The sequence below is a fragment of the Ceratotherium simum genome, chromosome 16, assembly GCF_057802395.1.
Source record: "Ceratotherium simum simum isolate JZ-2026a chromosome 16, ASM5780239v1, whole genome shotgun sequence".
NCBI classification, from domain to species: domain Eukaryota; kingdom Metazoa; phylum Chordata; class Mammalia; order Perissodactyla; family Rhinocerotidae; genus Ceratotherium; species Ceratotherium simum.
Window position 1 is genome coordinate 8,856,086 of NC_141915.1, and position 17,816 is coordinate 8,873,901.

The 17,816-nt window shown below is 50.2% G+C and overlaps 1 protein-coding gene across 1 annotated transcript; it reads left to right on the forward strand.

Moving 5' to 3' along the window:
- The first annotated feature begins 3,904 nt into the window (after positions 1–3,904).
- Positions 3,905–11,956, forward strand: RCVRN (recoverin). The gene is made up of 3 exons (XM_004433062.2): positions 3,905–4,517; positions 8,255–8,366; positions 11,841–11,956. Exons 1-3 carry the CDS (start codon positions 4,137–4,139, stop codon positions 11,954–11,956), a joined length of 609 nt encoding a protein of 202 aa, XP_004433119.1. The 5' UTR covers positions 3,905–4,136.
- Positions 11,957–17,816: the final 5,860 nt, after the last annotated feature.

Genomic DNA, 17,816 nt, shown 5'->3' on the forward strand with positions numbered 1-17,816 from the left:
CCTTTGTATGTGTGCTCTCAGTGCTCCTCCCTGGCTCCCAGGCTTGGTGATAATTTTACTCCTGATGACTTAGCAGGGGGACAAAGGGCACCTGGGCAATGACCCCCAGGTGGGTACCATGCTGCAAGACCCACATACCTGGCCCGGCCTCAGTCCCCTCCCCTGGTGACTTCTGTCCCTGTGAACAGAAGGGGCTCCTGACAATTGTCTCTTTTCTCATCCATCCATTCATTAGTTCATGCAATAATTATTGAGCACCTGCTGTATGCCAGACACTGCTCTAGTTACTGGGAACACATCAGTGGATGAAACAAAGAGCCTTGCCCTAAAGGAGCTTCCTTTCTAGCAGGGAGGGACAGACAAACAACAGACATAGTAAGGAAATTATAGAGCACGGATGTGGAAGGTGTTGAGTGTTATGGAGAAAGATAAACAGGGCGGGGTGAGAGGGATTGGTGGTTCCAGGGGTGAGCGTGGGGAAGTTGCCATGTTAAATAGTGTAGTTGGGGTGGCCTTATTGAGAAGGTGGCATTTGGTCAAAGACTAGGAGACCTGGGAGGGTGCCCGGAAGGTAGCTGGGGGAGGAGTGTTCCAGGCCCAGTTAAAGGCTGAGGGTCACCTACTTGTTTGAGGCCAGTGTGGCTGAGCAGAGGGATGGAGGGGAGGGAGCAGCTTCTGCAGGGCTTTGCTGGCCATTGAAGGCCTTTGACGTTTATTCTGGGGGGGTCCAAGCTGAGGAGCACACGGCGTGACTTGATTGCTGTAGGGCTCGCTGTCCGACTCTAGGGGACAAGGACAGAAGCAGAGAGACACAGAAGTTGGACCACAGGGAGAGGTGATGGTCCTGCAGGAGGCAGTCACGGTGGAAGTGGGGAGAACAGTCAGGTCTGGATGGACTGAAGGCAGAGTCAACACGGTTTCTTGACAGATTGGAGTGGGGTATGACAGAAAGAGAGGCGCTGAGGGTGACTCAAGGATTTCCGTCCAAGCAACCAAAAGGATGGATTGCCGTTTACTGTGATGGGACAGCTGTGGGAGGAGCGTTCTTTCCCATTCTCTGCCTCCCACCCACCCTCTCCCTACCTGCTTTTCCCTCTCAGCACAGACTTGGGTGCAGGCTCTGGTTCCAGGCCTGGGGAGGAGGGTCCTCTGGTCCCTCATCTCATAGCAGTGGAAGGTAGAGGAGTGGGGTGAAGGCTGGGGTGTTGGGCCCCAGCTGATAGCCAAGGCAGAGCTCCTGGGTCAGCCTCTGGGAAGAGCCTGCTTCTTTCAGACAAGGCAAGGCCGGGAGAGGGAGACACAAACAGATTCTCTGACCGGAGACGAGGCCTTCTCCCCAGCAGGCTTTGGGGTTTGGGGAGAGTTTACGGTCCCAGCTCAGACTTAACAAATCCATTCACGATACATCATCTCCAACAACTTGTTTGACTAAGGAGTATAAACTCTCCCTCTGATAGAAGATGTTTATGCAGGTTTTCAAACAAACCTCCAGGTCATGACCCCTCTCTCAGCAGCATCAACACAGCTGCCTGTGGTCCCCGCCCGCGGTTGGGCCCCTCCCGGGCACAGCAACCTGAAGAATGTGGACAGTGCCAGGCTGCTTCCAACCCGGTTCCAGTGCCTTCCTCCTTGCTCTTGGAAAGGGCAGAAGAGATTGCGGGGCTCTGGCTTCTGTGTTAACCCAGGGCCCTGTCCCCCTGCCGATGGCCTCTTCCATTGTCATGGCAACCCCAGCTCCTCGCCTACTGACATGGAGCTGCTTGACCCCCAGCTCAGGTCTCCTTGAGAAAGGAGGCAGCTGTAATGCAGTGCGAAGAACCCTGAACGGGGCGCCTGGCAGGCCTGGGCTTGCGTCCTGGCTTTGCCATTTAGTAACTGTGTGACCCAGGCAGGCGACATGCCTTTTGGAATTCCTTTTCTTCTCTGTAGCATCAACCTCACCTTATCTGCAGGCTTGGTGTGCACAGGCCTGGCACCTGGGAGGCACTTCTCATTGCCCCCCACACCTGGTTCGGAGGCAAGTGTTCTGGCCTCACTTTCATGGCCTGGGTTTTGTTTTGTTTTTTTTGAGTTCGGTGACTGTCCTATTTCTATCTCCTCTTGAGAACAAATGCCTGCTACAGGATAGTGAAAGTCTAGAAAAAGAGAAAGGGCTCCTGTTAAGAAATAAGATGTTGTCACAAACTGATGGGAAAAAATACTAAGTACACACACACATACACACGCACATACCTATCATTAAGGCTTCCTGAGACATACTCTGGAACCTCAGGGGGTGGGGTGGGCGGGAGGGAGAGGTGGGTCAGCACATCAGTGCCTGAACTCCTCAGTCCCGCCTAAGCAAGATCAGGGTGGGCCTGGCAGGTGGCTTTCTCTCAGCAGTGGGAACCTACTGTCCCCTGCCATGATCCTGTTATGAAATAGGGTACAAACCCCAAGTCATCTGCCTAGAGATTGTGGGATTTATTCTTTGTGGTTACCACCCCCGGGCAAAGAGGAGACATCTCTCCCATGCAACTGGAAATACTGGGGTTCCACGTGCATTCTCCTCCAGCACTATGCTCAGCCAAGCCAGGGCACCACCGACCTTTCCTTTGGGAGATGAGAATTTAGGTACAAAACATACTTACTAGGGTTTCTTCTTGTGTCCTGTACTTGTTCCTGAGCTGACGGCAGGAATGTGAAGGCTTCCCTTGCAGAGCTCCCTGTGGCCTATGTATCCATTCGCCACTCAACAAGCGTGTATTATTGTCTGCTAGCTCCAGGCACCAGGCTTGGTTGCAAACTAACAACCCACAGGCTGAAACTGAGCCACAGATATGTTATATTTGGCCCACACTATGTTTTTGAAAATTTTGAATCAACTTTCAAAGTTGAAAAGTTTGGAAATTGTATCTGAAAATCTGATTTCTGGATTTCTCTTGGATAATTGAAAAATCTAATAACACTGGGCTGTAATCCTATATGACCACTTCAAATGGCAGCCCCTTCCTTGTAGGACACAGGCCTCACCACTCCCTATTGCCTCCCTGATCCGCCTGCTTCACTCACTGCCCTCGCTGGCCCCTGTAGACAGCTTAGTTTTTGATCCCTATTGTAGATGAATAATAACAAAAGCTAACATCTAGCACTGACTATGTGCCAGGCTCTATTCTAAGTGCATTGCACATATTAACTCATCTAAGCCTCACAATAACAATAAGCTAGACGCTATTACTATGCCCGTTCACTTAAGGTATATTCACTGAGGGCCCAAAGCTGCCAGGCAGCATTCTGGCAGTGGAGATGCAGCGAGGAACAAAGATAGCATCCTGCCTTCATGGAGCTTTCGTTCTGGTGAGGGCACAGACAGCACTCGGAATGAACAAACAGTGAGTCAGAAGATGCATGTTCGAGGGAGAAAAATAAAACAGGATAGACAATTTGGGGCATCCTGATGATCAGGGTGGAGTGTGCTATTGTAAATAGAGTGGGGAGGCAGGCCTTCCTGAGAAGGTGACGGTTAAGGAAAGCCGTGAAGGAGTGAAGGATTCGGAGAAGAGCATTCCAGGCAGAGAGAGGTTAAGGAGCTGCCTGGCATCACACAGCTAGTAAATTGCAAAGCTGGGATTTGAAGCCGACTGGCTCCGGAGCCTGGCTCCTAACCACTGCATTATAGGGCTCAGTAAAAGACGCCATCCCTGCCCCTGAGACCCTCAGAGTTAAGGCGAAACCCAGACCGTGGACTCTGAGGGTCCACTTACTCCACTCTTTGAGTCTCTTAGTTGCTCATAGAGAGGTAGCATTGGGGGTGGAGGAGGGGTGGACGAGGGACAGTGGGGAAGGCCTTGGCCCAAGGCTCCCGCTCTGAAGGTTCTGACCTCCTGTCTTGTCCTCCCAGAAGGCCACGATGGATTGACTGCCTGCTGTCAGCTCTTTATTTTAATCTCAGAGGGGTTCTGGGAGTTTGCCCCACCCCCAGCTCCTGACTCCTCCTCCCTCCAAGTACTGGGGTGAACCGGTGGCAAATCCCACTAATCTGCCAGCATCTCAGCATCCGTCTCCAGCAGCACCCAGCCCCTGCTGCCAGGAGACCACGTCGCTCCCGCTCACCCACCCAGCGGCGACTGCCCGGCTGGGCCCACGCTGCCGCACCCATGGGGAACAGCAAAAGCGGGGCCCTGTCCAAGGAGATCCTGGAGGAGCTGCAGCTGAACACCAAGTTCACGGAGGAGGAGCTGTGTGCCTGGTACCAGTCCTTCCTGAAGGAGTGCCCCAGCGGCCTCATCACCAAGCAGGAGTTCCAGAGCATCTACTCCAAGTTCTTCCCCGAGGCCGACCCCAAGGCCTACGCCCAGCACGTGTTCCGCAGCTTCGACGCCAACAGCGATGGCACCCTGGACTTCAAGGAGTACGTCATCGCCCTGCACATGACCACCTCGGGCAAGACCAACCAGAAGCTGGAGTGGGCCTTCTCCCTCTACGATGTGGACGGCAACGGCACCATCAGCAAGAACGAAGTGCTAGAGATCGTCACGGTCAGTCTCAGCCCGCCCCCTTCTGGCTGCACAGGACTGGGGTCACCCAGGGTCAGGGCCGCTGCTGCTGCACGGGAGGCGGCAGCTGGTGGGGGGAGGGCTGGAGGGTGGAGTGGGGATCCAGGCTTTGAGACTCAGTGGCTCTGAGAGCAAGGTGAGGAGGGGTCTCTAATACACTGATATTAACAGAGGGCTGCACACGTTCCCATTGTTTCATTTTCCTCCTCAAGAAGAATCTGGGTATTTCCTACTATTGACACTTTTTATTTCCTTCTCTTCTTTCTTCCTTCACTCCCTCCTTCCTTCCTCCTCTCCCTCCTTTGTTCCTTCCCTCTTTTCTTCCTTCCCACCTTCCTTCCTTCTTCTCTTCATTAAAATGTCCTTCAAAACCTTCAACACTACACATTCAGATTCTTTCACAATTAATTTGTAACACACAACACGTTTCAAATATCCAGTGGAAAGAGGCCAAAGTCGGGGGGCCTGAAATCTGTGTTCTAGTCCTGACCGCCTTCATAACGTGGAGCAGGTCACCTCGCCCTGTGGCCCTGAGCTTTCTCATCCGTCACGTGTTCTAGAAGGAACCACTGGACCCTCAGGCTCCTTGCAGGCCAGTGCTGCCCAGCATGCATTCTCCTCTCTGTCCATACTGGCCCGGTGTCAGAGCATTTATTGTGATGATTTTAGGCGTCTTGAAAATAGTTTTATTTAACATATAAGCAATTCATGAAATTTAGAAATGTGCAAAAGAATTAGAATTGACTTTCAGTCCATCATGCAGAGAAGACTGTTGTCAATATATTGGTATAATCCTTTCCAGTCTTTTATCTGTATATTTTTAAATAATTTTAGAACCATGATATATTCATACATGATTTTTTTTTTTTTTTGAGGAAGATTAGCCCTGAGCTAACATCTATTGCAATCCTCTTTTTGCTGAGGAAGACTGGCCCTGGGCTAACATCCCTGCCCATCTTCCTCTACTTTATATGGGATGCTTGGCTTGACAAGCATGGCTTGACAAGTGGTGCCTCAGTGTGCGCCCAGGATCCGAACCTGCAATCCCCAGGCCACCACAGTGGAGCACATGCACTTAACCACTACGCCACTTGGCCAGCCCCCCTCATACATGATTTTTATCATACTTTTTTCAGTAACTATTTTATTATGGATGTTTTCCATATCAATAGATATTCCTCAAAACCATTTTTTTTTTTTTGGTGAGGAAGATTGGCCATGTGCTAACATCTGTTGCCAATCTTCCTCTTTTTACTTGAGGAAGACTGTCACTGAGCCAACATCTGTGCCAATCTTCCTCCAATTTGTATGTGGGATGCCGCCACAGCGTGGCTTGACGAATGGTGTGTAGGTCTGTGCCTGGGATCCAAACCTGTGAACCCCAGGCCGCCGAAGCGGAGCACATGAACTTAACCACTATGCCACTGGGCCCACCCCCGAAAACCATTTTTAATAGCTGCTGAGAATTCCTTCTCATGGAAATGCCATAAAATTATTGCCCTATATTCTCGTATTTTTAGACAGTTAGGATGTTTCTGTTTTTTCCTATTATATCATTTGTATTTCCCTTCATTTAGCATCTTCTTACTCGATCTTTTTTTATCCCCCTAATGCATGCCACTTGCTTTATTTCTCTAATTCCATTCCTGTTAAGAGGGAGAAAACTTTTCATATTTTATATAATTTTTGATGCATTTGTAATCCTGCTTTCATTTGCACTATTCTTCTATCCTTATTAGGAGAAGCCATAGATCAGGTAGCCAAGCATGCAGCTTGTGGTCGGTGGACTCTGCTTGGGCCTCCTGTTAAGGGCGGGTGTGTTTGGGAACCTCATTGGCATCCGGGCGTGGCCATCCAGCAGAACAAGCTCCCCTGGATTGGCAGGTGGCCTGGGACGGGGACCATGTCCTCTGAACCACCTAAAGGATGCCAGCCCAGAGGAGACCTACAAGTTGGTGTTCCTTGAGGAAAAGGAGGAGGAAGAGAAAGGGAAGGAAGGAAGGGAGAGAGAGGGAGGGGAGGGAAAGGAGAAAGAGAGAGAGAGAGGGGAGCATCCATGGCTGAGGCTGTGCAAGTTGGTGCCAAGGTTCTCCTGTTCACCAGATCACAAGGTCATGGCCTGGGGGTCAGAAGTTATGGGTTCTAGTCCCAGCTACACCACCAACTAGCTGCATGGCCTTGGGAAAACCATGTAACCTCCCAGGGCCCAGGGTGAGGATTTGATGGTTCTTGCTCGGTTCTTTCACCGAGGCCCCGCCAGTCTGTCGTTGGGGGTAGAAGCGGCTGGGGCAGGCAGCCAGCCTTTAGCCGTGGGACCTGCGTGTGGTTCCCACGGCTCAGGACAGAGAGAGGAGCTAAGGGAGCCACTTACTCTTCAGTTGCTGGCCACCTCCCGGCTCTGAGCACCACCAGCAGAGGCTGCGGCCCTGAGCTGCTGGGTTTGATTTCCTTGCTCCTCTTCTTGTAGTGTGAGGGGCTGAAAGAGAACTTCTCCCAGCGTTGACCTTCCCTCCAGGCTAATTTCACAGGCCTTACTGCTCCGGCCTGGCTGTGCTCCCAGGTATCTCCAAGGTGCCTCCCAACTTCCACCCAGCACTCCTGCCTGCACCCGGAGCCTGCCCCAACGCTGAGGGCGCAGGCTGGGACAGGCCCGGGAGCCACGAGCTGGAGTGTCCACACTGGGCCTGGAGCCCTGGAGTTACTGAGCTGGTGGAATCCGGTAACCTGGGGCTGGAAGGGCACATGGAGACCTTGTCCCTGTCCCTGATCACGGGTCTGGAGGCACTCCTGGCTTTGCCCTACATCGCCATCCGGCTGCTTTATTAGTGAGAGTAGAGGGAGGTGATGAGGATCCTTGAGCATAAAGCTAACCCTTTCTCTGGACCCCTCTCTGAGTGGAGGGTAAATGAAGGGCTTTCTGTTTTCCAAAGGGAGACCTCTGGAAAGTTCTTATTGTCACCTCCCCTCTCCCTTCCCCAGTCCCTGGAACGCTCTCCAAGGCATTCCAGGAATAAGGAAGTGAGTGATGTAATGCAAGTATGGAGGTTCTAGAACCCAACTACATGGGTTAGAATCTCCACTCTTCTAGCTTCTAGCTGGGTGACTTTTAGCAAGTTAGTTGTCTCAGTTTCTTCATATATAAACTGGGGCCATTAGTGCCCACCTGATAAGGTTGTTGTAAAGATTACACGTAAAAATGTTTAGATAAGTGGCACCTGTTAAGTACTCGACAAACGTTAGCCGTCATTACCGTAAGCCAACTCAGCCTGGCAACCACAGTACCCCATGGGCCCACAAGAAGCCATTTCATATTCTAGAACCTCTGGGAAGTGGGGTTCCAGGTAGCAGTTCTCAAACTGCAAGCTCGGGCCTGCTGTGGGATTATTATCAGGAAGCTTTTTATTTATTTTCATGTTTTTGTAAAATGAAAGTAGTATGTCTACTTGGTCAGGAAATTCGAACAGTACAGAAAGGGACAAAATAAGAAGTGAAAGCCTTCCTCACCCCTCCCCCACATTCCCTGTCCCACTCGAGGATCTCAAAAATACAGATGCCTTGGCCCCACTCTCAGGAACTTTTATTCAGTTGGGCAGGCTGAGACCTGGGCATCTGCATTTTGACATCTGCCAAAGAGGGTGCCTGGTCAGCCATGTGGTTTCCCCAGGGTTTCCAACCCCTACCGCTCCTTCTGACCAGTTCTTCCTCTTGATTTGGTGTAGGCCATTTTCAAAATGATCAATCCTGAAGACGTGAAGCACCTTCCAGAAGATGAAAACACCCCGGAGAAGCGAGCTGAGAAGATCTGGGGGTTCTTTGGAAAGAAAGATGATGGTGAATTCCTTCTCCTTCATAGCCTTTGATTTTACAGTCACCAGCTGTTTCCTGGAGGTTTATCCTGAGTCCAGTGCCCAGGCAGGACAGGGGACACCTCATCCCATAATGCACTGCAGGGCTGTCTGACGGCCTCTGCAGGGAACGAGGAGGAGGGTCAGCAGGGCCCATTTCTGCTGCCACTCTGGAGCTGACGCTGCGGTGGGAAATGGCGCCACATCCCCACGGCTTATAAAACTCCATCACTGCCCGAGATTCTCTAGGGGAGGAGTGCTCTATATTACGCAGTGCTTCTGAAGAAAAGCATCTTTGTTATAACAGAGTCAGCCCACAGTGAAGGAAGGAATAGTAAAAACCACAGGCAACAGCTCTTTAGCAGTTTGTTTGCAAATGGCAAGTTTAGAGGAATTGAAAACAGCTTTCTCTTTAAATGGAGTGCCCATTTTTTAGACACATTGGTTTACTTTACTTGTTTTTTTTTTTTTTTTTTTTGTGAGGAAGGTCAGCCCTGAGCTAACATCCATACCAATCCTCCTCTTTTTTGCTGAGGAAGACTGGCCCTGAGCTAACATCCATGCCCATCTTTCTCCACTTTTTTTTTTTTTTTTTTTTATGTGGAACGCCGCCACAGCATGGCCTGACAAGCGGTGCCTCAGTGTGCGCTCGGGATCCGAACCCGGGCCGCCAGCAGCGGAGCGCGCACGCTTAACCACTATGCCAGGGGCCGGCCCTACTTTACTTGTTTTTAAAAATGTTTTCTGCACGGTTAGGACAGGGCCAACTTCAGCTCAGGCTACGTCTGAGTTAGCATCATGTCCCAAGTAAGTGGGATATCAATTTACATGGTTTTACTTAGGAAGTTAATTTGGGTCCCTGAGAAGCACCCCCAGATGGGATTAGATTTAAATCAGATTGCAAGAGATTTACTGGGGGAAAGACCTGCGAGGGAAAATGGGGAGGGAACTAGAGGAGGCTGGGAAAGGCATCAGACTGCAAAGCAGATCGGACCCCTGTGGGCAGAGAGGCAAAGAAGGAAGGTTGGGTAAGAAAAGTCTTAGGCTGCAGTACCATTCTAAGAAAGTTTTGGCAAAGCCAATGGGGCGTCTTCGAGCCCCCTTCTTCCAGGAGCTGGCCTGTCTTGGTACCCTGCCCTGCTCAGCCTTTGGCTGGGAGCAGCCGTGGGGAGTGTGGTCCTGCATTGAAAGAGTGACAGAGTCCAGACCTGGGCCGCTGGGGCTGCTGTGCGTGAGGCTCACGGCCACCTCGGGGAGGATGCGGTAGAGGAGCTGGTGTCAGGGGGGCTGCAGACTCACATGGCCAAGGTGGCGGATGATGAGAGTGAGAGAGGTGGACAGTAGCCCTACTAAGTGAGAGGGACTGGTAAATAGTGGAGAGTGGATGTCTGGTCTGATGGCCTGCAGTTGATTGTCGCCATGTGTGAATACGGAGCCCTCTGAGCCTCAGCATCTGATTTTTGTGTGTGAGGAAGATTAGCCCTGAGCTAATATCCATGCCCATCTTCCTCTATTTTGTATATGGGATGCCGCCACAGCCTGGCTTGATGAGCCATGCGTAGGTCCACACCCAGGATCTGAACCTGTGAACCCCGGGCTGCCAAAGCGGAGTGCGTGAACTTAACCACTATGCCACCAGGCTGGCCCCCTCATCATCTGATTTTTAAGAGAAGCCAGCAATTGAGATTTTTAAAATCTGGAGTGTCTTGATTGATGAAACATTACATGGCCCAAACACATCAGAGGGGCCAGTATCGGCCCCTTTTGTGATCTCTGGGGCAGTCTCTCACCGGGGTCCCAGGGGACAGGCCTGAGCAGGATGTTAAATAAGGGCAGGTAGAGATGACCCTGGCTCCACTGATCTGCAGCCCAGGAAGAAGTCAGAGAAGTGCGAAGGTCATTGGCACTAGGGCCAGAACTAGGGTGAGGCAAGTGAGGTGCCAGGGCACAAAATTTAAGGAGGCCCTCATTCTCAGGTGCCAACCCTGGGCTCGCACCACCCTGAAAGTGAGCGCCTCCTTAAATTTTGCAGGGTGGCCTGTCACTTGCCTTACCCTAGTCCAGCCCTGATGTCACCTCCCCTTTGAGCACCTTCTCCTCCTTGTTTGCATGGGTCCTGGCTCTTAAATGCCTCCCCGTGGCACCTCAGCCCGGTGGCTCTTTAACCCCCTTCATGACATCCCTCTGGGTCTGCCACATGCTGAGTCCCCATTCAGCTACTTGCTACCCTGAAAACTGACCCAGGTGAACGTCACAGGAGGCGGCGTTGTCAGAGGGCTGACGTGTGACTCCTGCCAGGTGACGTGTGTGTGTTCACATGGGCCCACCTGGAGACAATGCCTCCCTCCAGAATTGGGCTCTGGGGGCGGAGCTTCAAGCTCTGCGTGAGGCTTGTAAGGCAGCTGGGACTTTAAAACCCAGATGTCACCACCCAGACCCACTCAGGGAACCAAGCTGGATCCTAACCCAGGAGGGACTGAGGATGCCCGAAAGGCCCAGAACATAAGCCAACGGAACCCAGTTCCGTTCAGCCAAGCTTTGCTGAGCACCTACTGCGTGCAGGGACTATGAGCAGAACCACGAGCAGAAAGGAGCCCCCGTCTCATTCTAGAGTCATTTCTACATGGGACCCTCTTCTCGGTCAGACCAAGAGTTTCCTGGGGCCTGGGACTTACCTCACTCCCTTCTATGCCACATCCTGCCCTCTGCCCCCTGCAGTGACCTTACCCCATGCGCGGTGGCTCTGGCACAGAGGAAGGGCTCTGTGAGGTGCACTTAACTGAATGGAACAGAATATAATAGCTGGGGGCAAGACTGTCTCTCGGTCCCAAGTGAGGAGGTAGATCGGGGATGCAGAACCGCACAGGAAAGAGTAACGCAGGAGCTGTCGGCCGAGGATCACGAGAATCACAGGGCTACCTGTGTGCTGGGAGGGCGGGGGCAGAGCGACCTCTCCACAAGCCAGGCTCTTCCTGGCAGCAGCTAGACCCCTCATTTTTCACTCCCTCCTCCCTGGGTGGATGCTGTTCCCTACTTCTCAACTGAGACTCTGTTTGCTTTGCTTAGTCCCCAAAGTTCCCCCTGAACTTGAGGCTTGAGATCTGGGGTCATATTCAAAATATTTAACAACCAGCAAGGCAGAGGCACCAACCAGTCAGAAGAGAGACACAGCACTAGACTGCATCCTGGAGGCTCTGGGCAGGGCCAGTCATTAACCCTCTCGTTGCTGGTTCAGGGGAGGGCCAGGGGTCCTGGGGAGTTGCTGGTTCGTGGGGAGGGCCAGGGGTCCTGGGGAGGAGGTGGGTATAGGTGGGGGGGGGGGAGCTGGAGGTGCCCTCGGGGGCACTGAGACTCAGTATTTTCACAATAGAGGCATCTGTCGGGGGCATGCTGGCCAATGTCAGCCTCGTGGCAGCTTGAAACAGCCAGTCCTGACTGTAGTATTTTTTCCCATGCACAGATAAACTCACAGAGAAAGAGTTCATCGAGGGGACCCTGGCCAATAAGGAAATTCTGCGACTGATCCAATTTGAGCCTCAAAAAGTGAAGGAAAAGATAAAGGAAAAGAAACCCTGATGCCAACAGCTCGACTGTCCTCCTTCCCCTCACCACTCACAGATACACAGACACACACACACACACACACACAGATGCATGCGCGCACACATGCACACACCCCAGGGGCCGAGAGAGGCCTCTACATCCACAGCACATTAACCCACAGCACAGCTCCCTGCCAATTGGAAGCATCTTTAGCAATCCACCAGTTCCTTCTTCCTTCTGTCTTCACGTCTTCACAGTGTCTTCTTCCCGCCCCTTATACCCAACGCCTCCCCACCCCCTTCCCGCCAGCTCTTGCCTCTGAGATAATCCCAGGATTAGGTCACCAGAGTCCTAAATGTCACCCCATGTAAGCTCCTTTGAGGATTGCCGGGTAAGCAGGTTCCAATAAACACAGAGGAGCTGGCACACAGCTGGCTGGTCGTTCTTGAACTGGAAAAGAAGGGATTTCTGTCGGCTCAGCCTCCAAGATGAGGAGGCATTGCCATTGCCGTCACAGGCCAGAGTGCTGGGACGGCGGTAGTGAAGGAGACAGACACGGCCCTGCTCCCACGGAGCTCAGGGTGCAGAGGGGACTAGAGACCTTGACGAAGCCATTACACGTGGGGAGGTTACCATGGAGACATGCAAAACACTGTGAGAAGATATAACGGGAGGGGCTGACTTGTCCAGAGCCTCAGAAAGGGTGTTCCTGAGGAAGGGACATGTAAATTAAGACCCAGTGGACTGTGGCCAGGGAGGGGGTGGAGCACCACATCTGAGAGAGCAGCCCATGCAGACCTGAGGCAGGAATGAGCATGTCAAGTTCCAGGACTGTGAGACGGCCGGAGTAGTGGAGAGCAGAGGGAGGAGGGAGAGCAAGCTGTGAGTTAAGCCTGAAATGTAGACAGGGGTCAGACCACGCAAAGCCTTCCCTGCAGCTCGTGGGAAGACCTGGGGCTTCACCGTAGGGGTAGTGAGTACCATTGTGGGGTTTGAAGAAGGATGGATTTATGTTTGTAAGAGAACCCTCTGGCAGTGTAGAAATAAATCAGAAGGGCAAGACTGGGGGCAAGGAGCCTAGAAATTACACTTTTATAGTCACTTGTGTGGCCTGGGCCAGGGGAACAGCAGTGGGGTGGAGAGAACAGACTGCTTTGGAGGAATTTAGAAGGTAGAATCCACCTGACTGGTGGTGGGAGGAGGATGGAGGGGCAAGGATGGCAGCCAGGTTTGTGGCTTGAGGTCTGGATGAATAGTGATGCCATCTACTAAGATAGGAAACACAGGGAGAGTCGCTGGATTCAGGGATAATGACATGTTCAGTTTGGGTAGGGTGAGAGGTGAAGACAGAGCCACTGATGTCCCTGTGGCCTCTCATTTTAGAGACGAGGAAAAGGAGGCCCAGAGACAGGAGGCATCTTGCCCAGGGTCAGCCAACTAATGAGCAGAGGCCAGGCCAGGGCTGCCCCCTGGCCCACACTGTCTTATCAGATCTCCAGGACCTGGGACACCTCAGAACTCACTCCATCAGTGGGTTCTCCAGGATCATCAGATTCATTGTTTTGAGGGTCCATTTATTCTCCAGACTTAAGTTCCAAGATGAGGTGAGAAAAACATACAGACGTCCTGGACACTTGACCAACCTGTGTGTAACCCCCTGAGGCAGAGGAGTCTCCATTTGCTGGTGTTGAGGTTGACTCCCCACCACCAGCTTTAGCCACAGCCATGGCACAGTCACCACCGCTAGAGAGCAGTGCTCTTTATGGAGGGTGAGCTTGAGAGTAATCCTAACACTTACATATGGAGCATTTCCTGTGACCCGGGCATCCTGCTAGATGCTCCACATTATTTCATTGATGGAAACATTGTTATCCCCATGATGTAGATGGGGACACTGAGGCCACGAAGTAAAAGTAGGCTTTGGTACTTAAATCAGAGTCCCTTTGACACCAGGTTGCCCTCATAGTTTTGACCTGTTCACGACAGGACAGAGAATTCTAGATTGCATGACATTGGAGCTGGAAGTGGGAGGGGAATCTGGTCAGAGGTTCTGGGAGGAGGACAGTTATTATTGGAATCACCAGCCCAGGAAACTCCTCCAGGGTCAGACATGGCGGGCCAGCCAGGAGGCAGCTCAGGGGGAGAAGAGGGACCTTGGGCCCAGCCCAGAGTGGTCTAGGGATAGAAACAAAGGGCTCAATGCCTCACCCCAGTGCTCTTCCCAGCACCCTACACTCTGCCTTTCATGAGTGAGTCTGGTTGGTTGGGGCATGAGGTTGGGGGCTTTTCACTTCTCTTTAAAGTCAGGGCATCCATGTCACTTGAGTCTAAAAGGATAGACACTGCATAATAACCTTGTTGGTCTGTGGTTCAGTGAGAGACATAAAGGGGCCACTGGACTTCTACTGGCCAATGGATAACCAAAGAGTGATAATCTAATTCACACGTCTTTTGTTAGCTGGGGATAGCAGAGCCTCTTGGGCTGGGGTCCTGGACAGCTCTAGGCCACTCTGCAGGAAGATGCTGAGAGAACATAAAAGCAGTGTAGAGTCCCACTTGACTGAAGAGAAGAGAAGGAAGTAGAAGTGGTGATGAGCCATGTCACCAAGACTCTTCCAGATGCAAGGGACAGAAGACCCAACATGAATTGTTGTGGCACAAATAGCAATTTATTGACTCATGTAACTGAAATTCCAGGAGTAGCACTAGCTCTAGGTCTGGCTTCATCCGGGGGCTCCAACAATGTCTCAGGGCTCTTTCTCCATCTCCTGGTCTGCTTTCTGCTGTGGTGGCTCCCTTCTCAGGTAGACTTTTCCCTATGCTGGCAAGATGGTCACCAGCAGATCCAGGCTGACTTCTTCATGGTTCCAATTTTCCGCAGAAAAGAGAAAATGCTTTTCTGTTGAGAGTCCCAGCCAAAGTCCCATGCTTGTCTCTCCATTGGCTCTGACTGGTTTTATGCCCATTTCTGACACAATATCTGGTGCCAGGAGGATGTCGTGCTTGGATTGGCCAAGGAGATTTTCATGTCCTTCCCTGCAGCTGAAGATGGAGTTGAGCCAACTCAAACATCGTGGACTGAAAGTGGGAGATGTGTGGTTTCCAAGAGGAAAATCTGGGTGCTATTAGTATAAGAGGGGTCGATTGTAAAAATAGATGTCCACTATAGAGACTCTGGGAAGTCACTCCACATCTCTGAATTTCTGCTGCTTCATCACATGTAAACTCAATGGCAGAAACGAGTCTCATCAAGAACAATAATCCAATCTGCTCTCACAGGATCCCAGCCTCTTGTGCAGTGCCCCTCAGGTATTCCTTAGCATCCCCAGGAGGTGTCCCCCACAGATTCACCAATAGGTGCCATAGTGCCAGGTGCCATTGCTGCCACCAGGCACCACATTCCCACCACAACCAAGACTACAGTGTTCCTGATGTCCCCAAACTGTGTGCTGGGCTGCTGGTGTGACTTCTGGGTTAGGATCTGTTAGAGAGACACCATGGGGACTGGAATTCATCGTGGAAACAGCTATTGTCATTGCTTCCTGGGAACAGCTCTTTTACGTTTTGTCTGCACCTTCTGTTTGCTCACCAGGGCTCAGACACTGTCCATGGAGCCAGATGCGGACAGACACCATGCTGCCCACTCCACCTCCATTTCTGTGTATTGCTGGTCACACAAACTTATCAGATGAGCCAAGATAGGTCGGTGTCTCATTTTAGGCCCCAGCTGGGATGCCCATCCCTCAAAAAAACACAAAACTGGACCAATCACACCTACACTGATTATCACTTAGGGTTGTGAGGGTCAGTTGGGTCTGTTCTTATGGAAGAATTTCTAAGCTCTAAATGCTACACAGGTAGAAGGCCTGGTTATTAGGACTTCAGCAAGATAGTGTCCGTTTCCAGAGGAATATTTACCTCCTCCCCTTCTGCTGCAACTAGTTTTCTCAACCTTGGTCACATATTAAAACCACTCAGGTGATATGACCAAAGCAAAAGCAACAAAAGAAAAAATAGATAAATTAGACTTCATCAAAATTAAAAACTTTTGTACATCAAGGGACATTGTCAAGAGAGTGAAAAGACAACCCACAGAATGGGAGAAAATATTTGCAAATTATATATCTCATAAGGGCTTAATATCCACAGTATATAAAGAACTCCTACAACTCAACAAAAAACCAAACAACCTGACTAAAAAATGGGCAAAGGGCTTGAATAGACATTTCTCCAAAGACAAAAAAGACAAATAGTAAGTAAGCACGTGAAAAGATGCTCAACATCTTTAGCCATTAGGGAAATGCAAATCAAAACCACAGTGACCTATCACTTCATACCCATTAGAATGGAGATTATCAAAAAAATGGCAAGGATGTGGATAAAATGGAACCCTCTTGCACTGCTGCTGGGAATATAAAATGGTGCAGTTGTTGTGGAAAACAGTTTGGTGGTTCCTCAAATTGTTAAACAGAATTACCATATGATCCAGCAATTCCATTCCTAGGTATATACCCCAAAGACTTGAAAACAGGGACTCAGATATTTGTACATGCATGTTCATAGCAGCATTATTCACAATAGCTAAAATGTAGAAGCAACCCAGGTGTCCATCAATAGATGAATGGATTGAAAAAAAATGTAATGTATACATACAATGGAATATTATTCTTATAAAAAGGAAGGAGATTCTGCCACATGCTGCAGCATGGATGAACCTTGAAGACATTATGCGAAGTGAAATAACCCAGTCACGAAAAGACAAATACCGTGTGATTCCACTTACATGAGGTACCTAGATTGGTCAAATTCATAGAGACAGAAAGTAGAATGGTGGTTGCCGGGGGCTGAGGGGAGGAGACTAGGGAGTTGTTAACAATAATGGGTATAGAGTTTCTGTTTGGGGTGATGAAAAAGTTCTGGAGATGATGGTGGTGATGGTTGCACAGCAATGTGAATGCACTTAATCCCACAGAACTGTGCACTTAAAAATGGTTAAAATGGTAAATTTTATGTTTTGTGTATTTTACTACAATAAGAAAAAATCAGGAATTTCTAAAAATACCTATGTCCAGGTCCATTCAGACCAATTCACTCAGAGTCTCTGGGGTTGGGCCCAGCCACCCAGTTTTGTCTCTTCTGACGAGTGTGTACTGAGCAACTGCTCTGAACCAGCTGTGCTGGGGGCAAGCTGGGGACATGACATGGCCCCAGCTTTCTAGGAGCTAATAGGCTGACGAGAAAAGGCAGGGATATTCGCAGAAAGGAAAAATTAGAAGTATGTATATTTTAGTGATTGAACCATGGATAATCTGGACGCCAAAAAATAAATATTTGCTTTGTATGCACTTGCCTAACATCTCTGGTTCACTTTCCGCTTTTGCAAAGCAGAGGGGTACTAGGGTGAGGGCAAGACGGCCACTCACCTCCAGTGCAAAATTTAAGGGGGGCCCCAAAAAACTCAGAAATCCAGATAAATAATATTTTGATGCAATCATTTAAAAATAAAAATTAATGTTAAAAACTCCATGATGAGCAAAATATCCAAAATTTTAAATAAAGCCAGGATCACACTCTGCACTTTCCATGAGGTGCCTCATGGGACTCACCCTCATTCTAGCCCTGGTTCTAATAAAATGTGATTTTTATAAACGGCCCATGGGCTGTAGTTTGCAGATTTGGTTTTTTCCAAATATTGCATTAAAATATTACTTATCTTGACAATTGAGGTTTTTTAGTACTCTCAAATTTTGCATCCAAACTGAGTTCCTCTCTTGCCTCACCCTCGTCCCTGCCCTGCTGCAAAGTATCCTTGACAATGGAGTTGCCAGGTAAATACGGGATGCACAATTAAACTTGAATTTCGGATAAAGTATATCCCATGGGATATACTTAT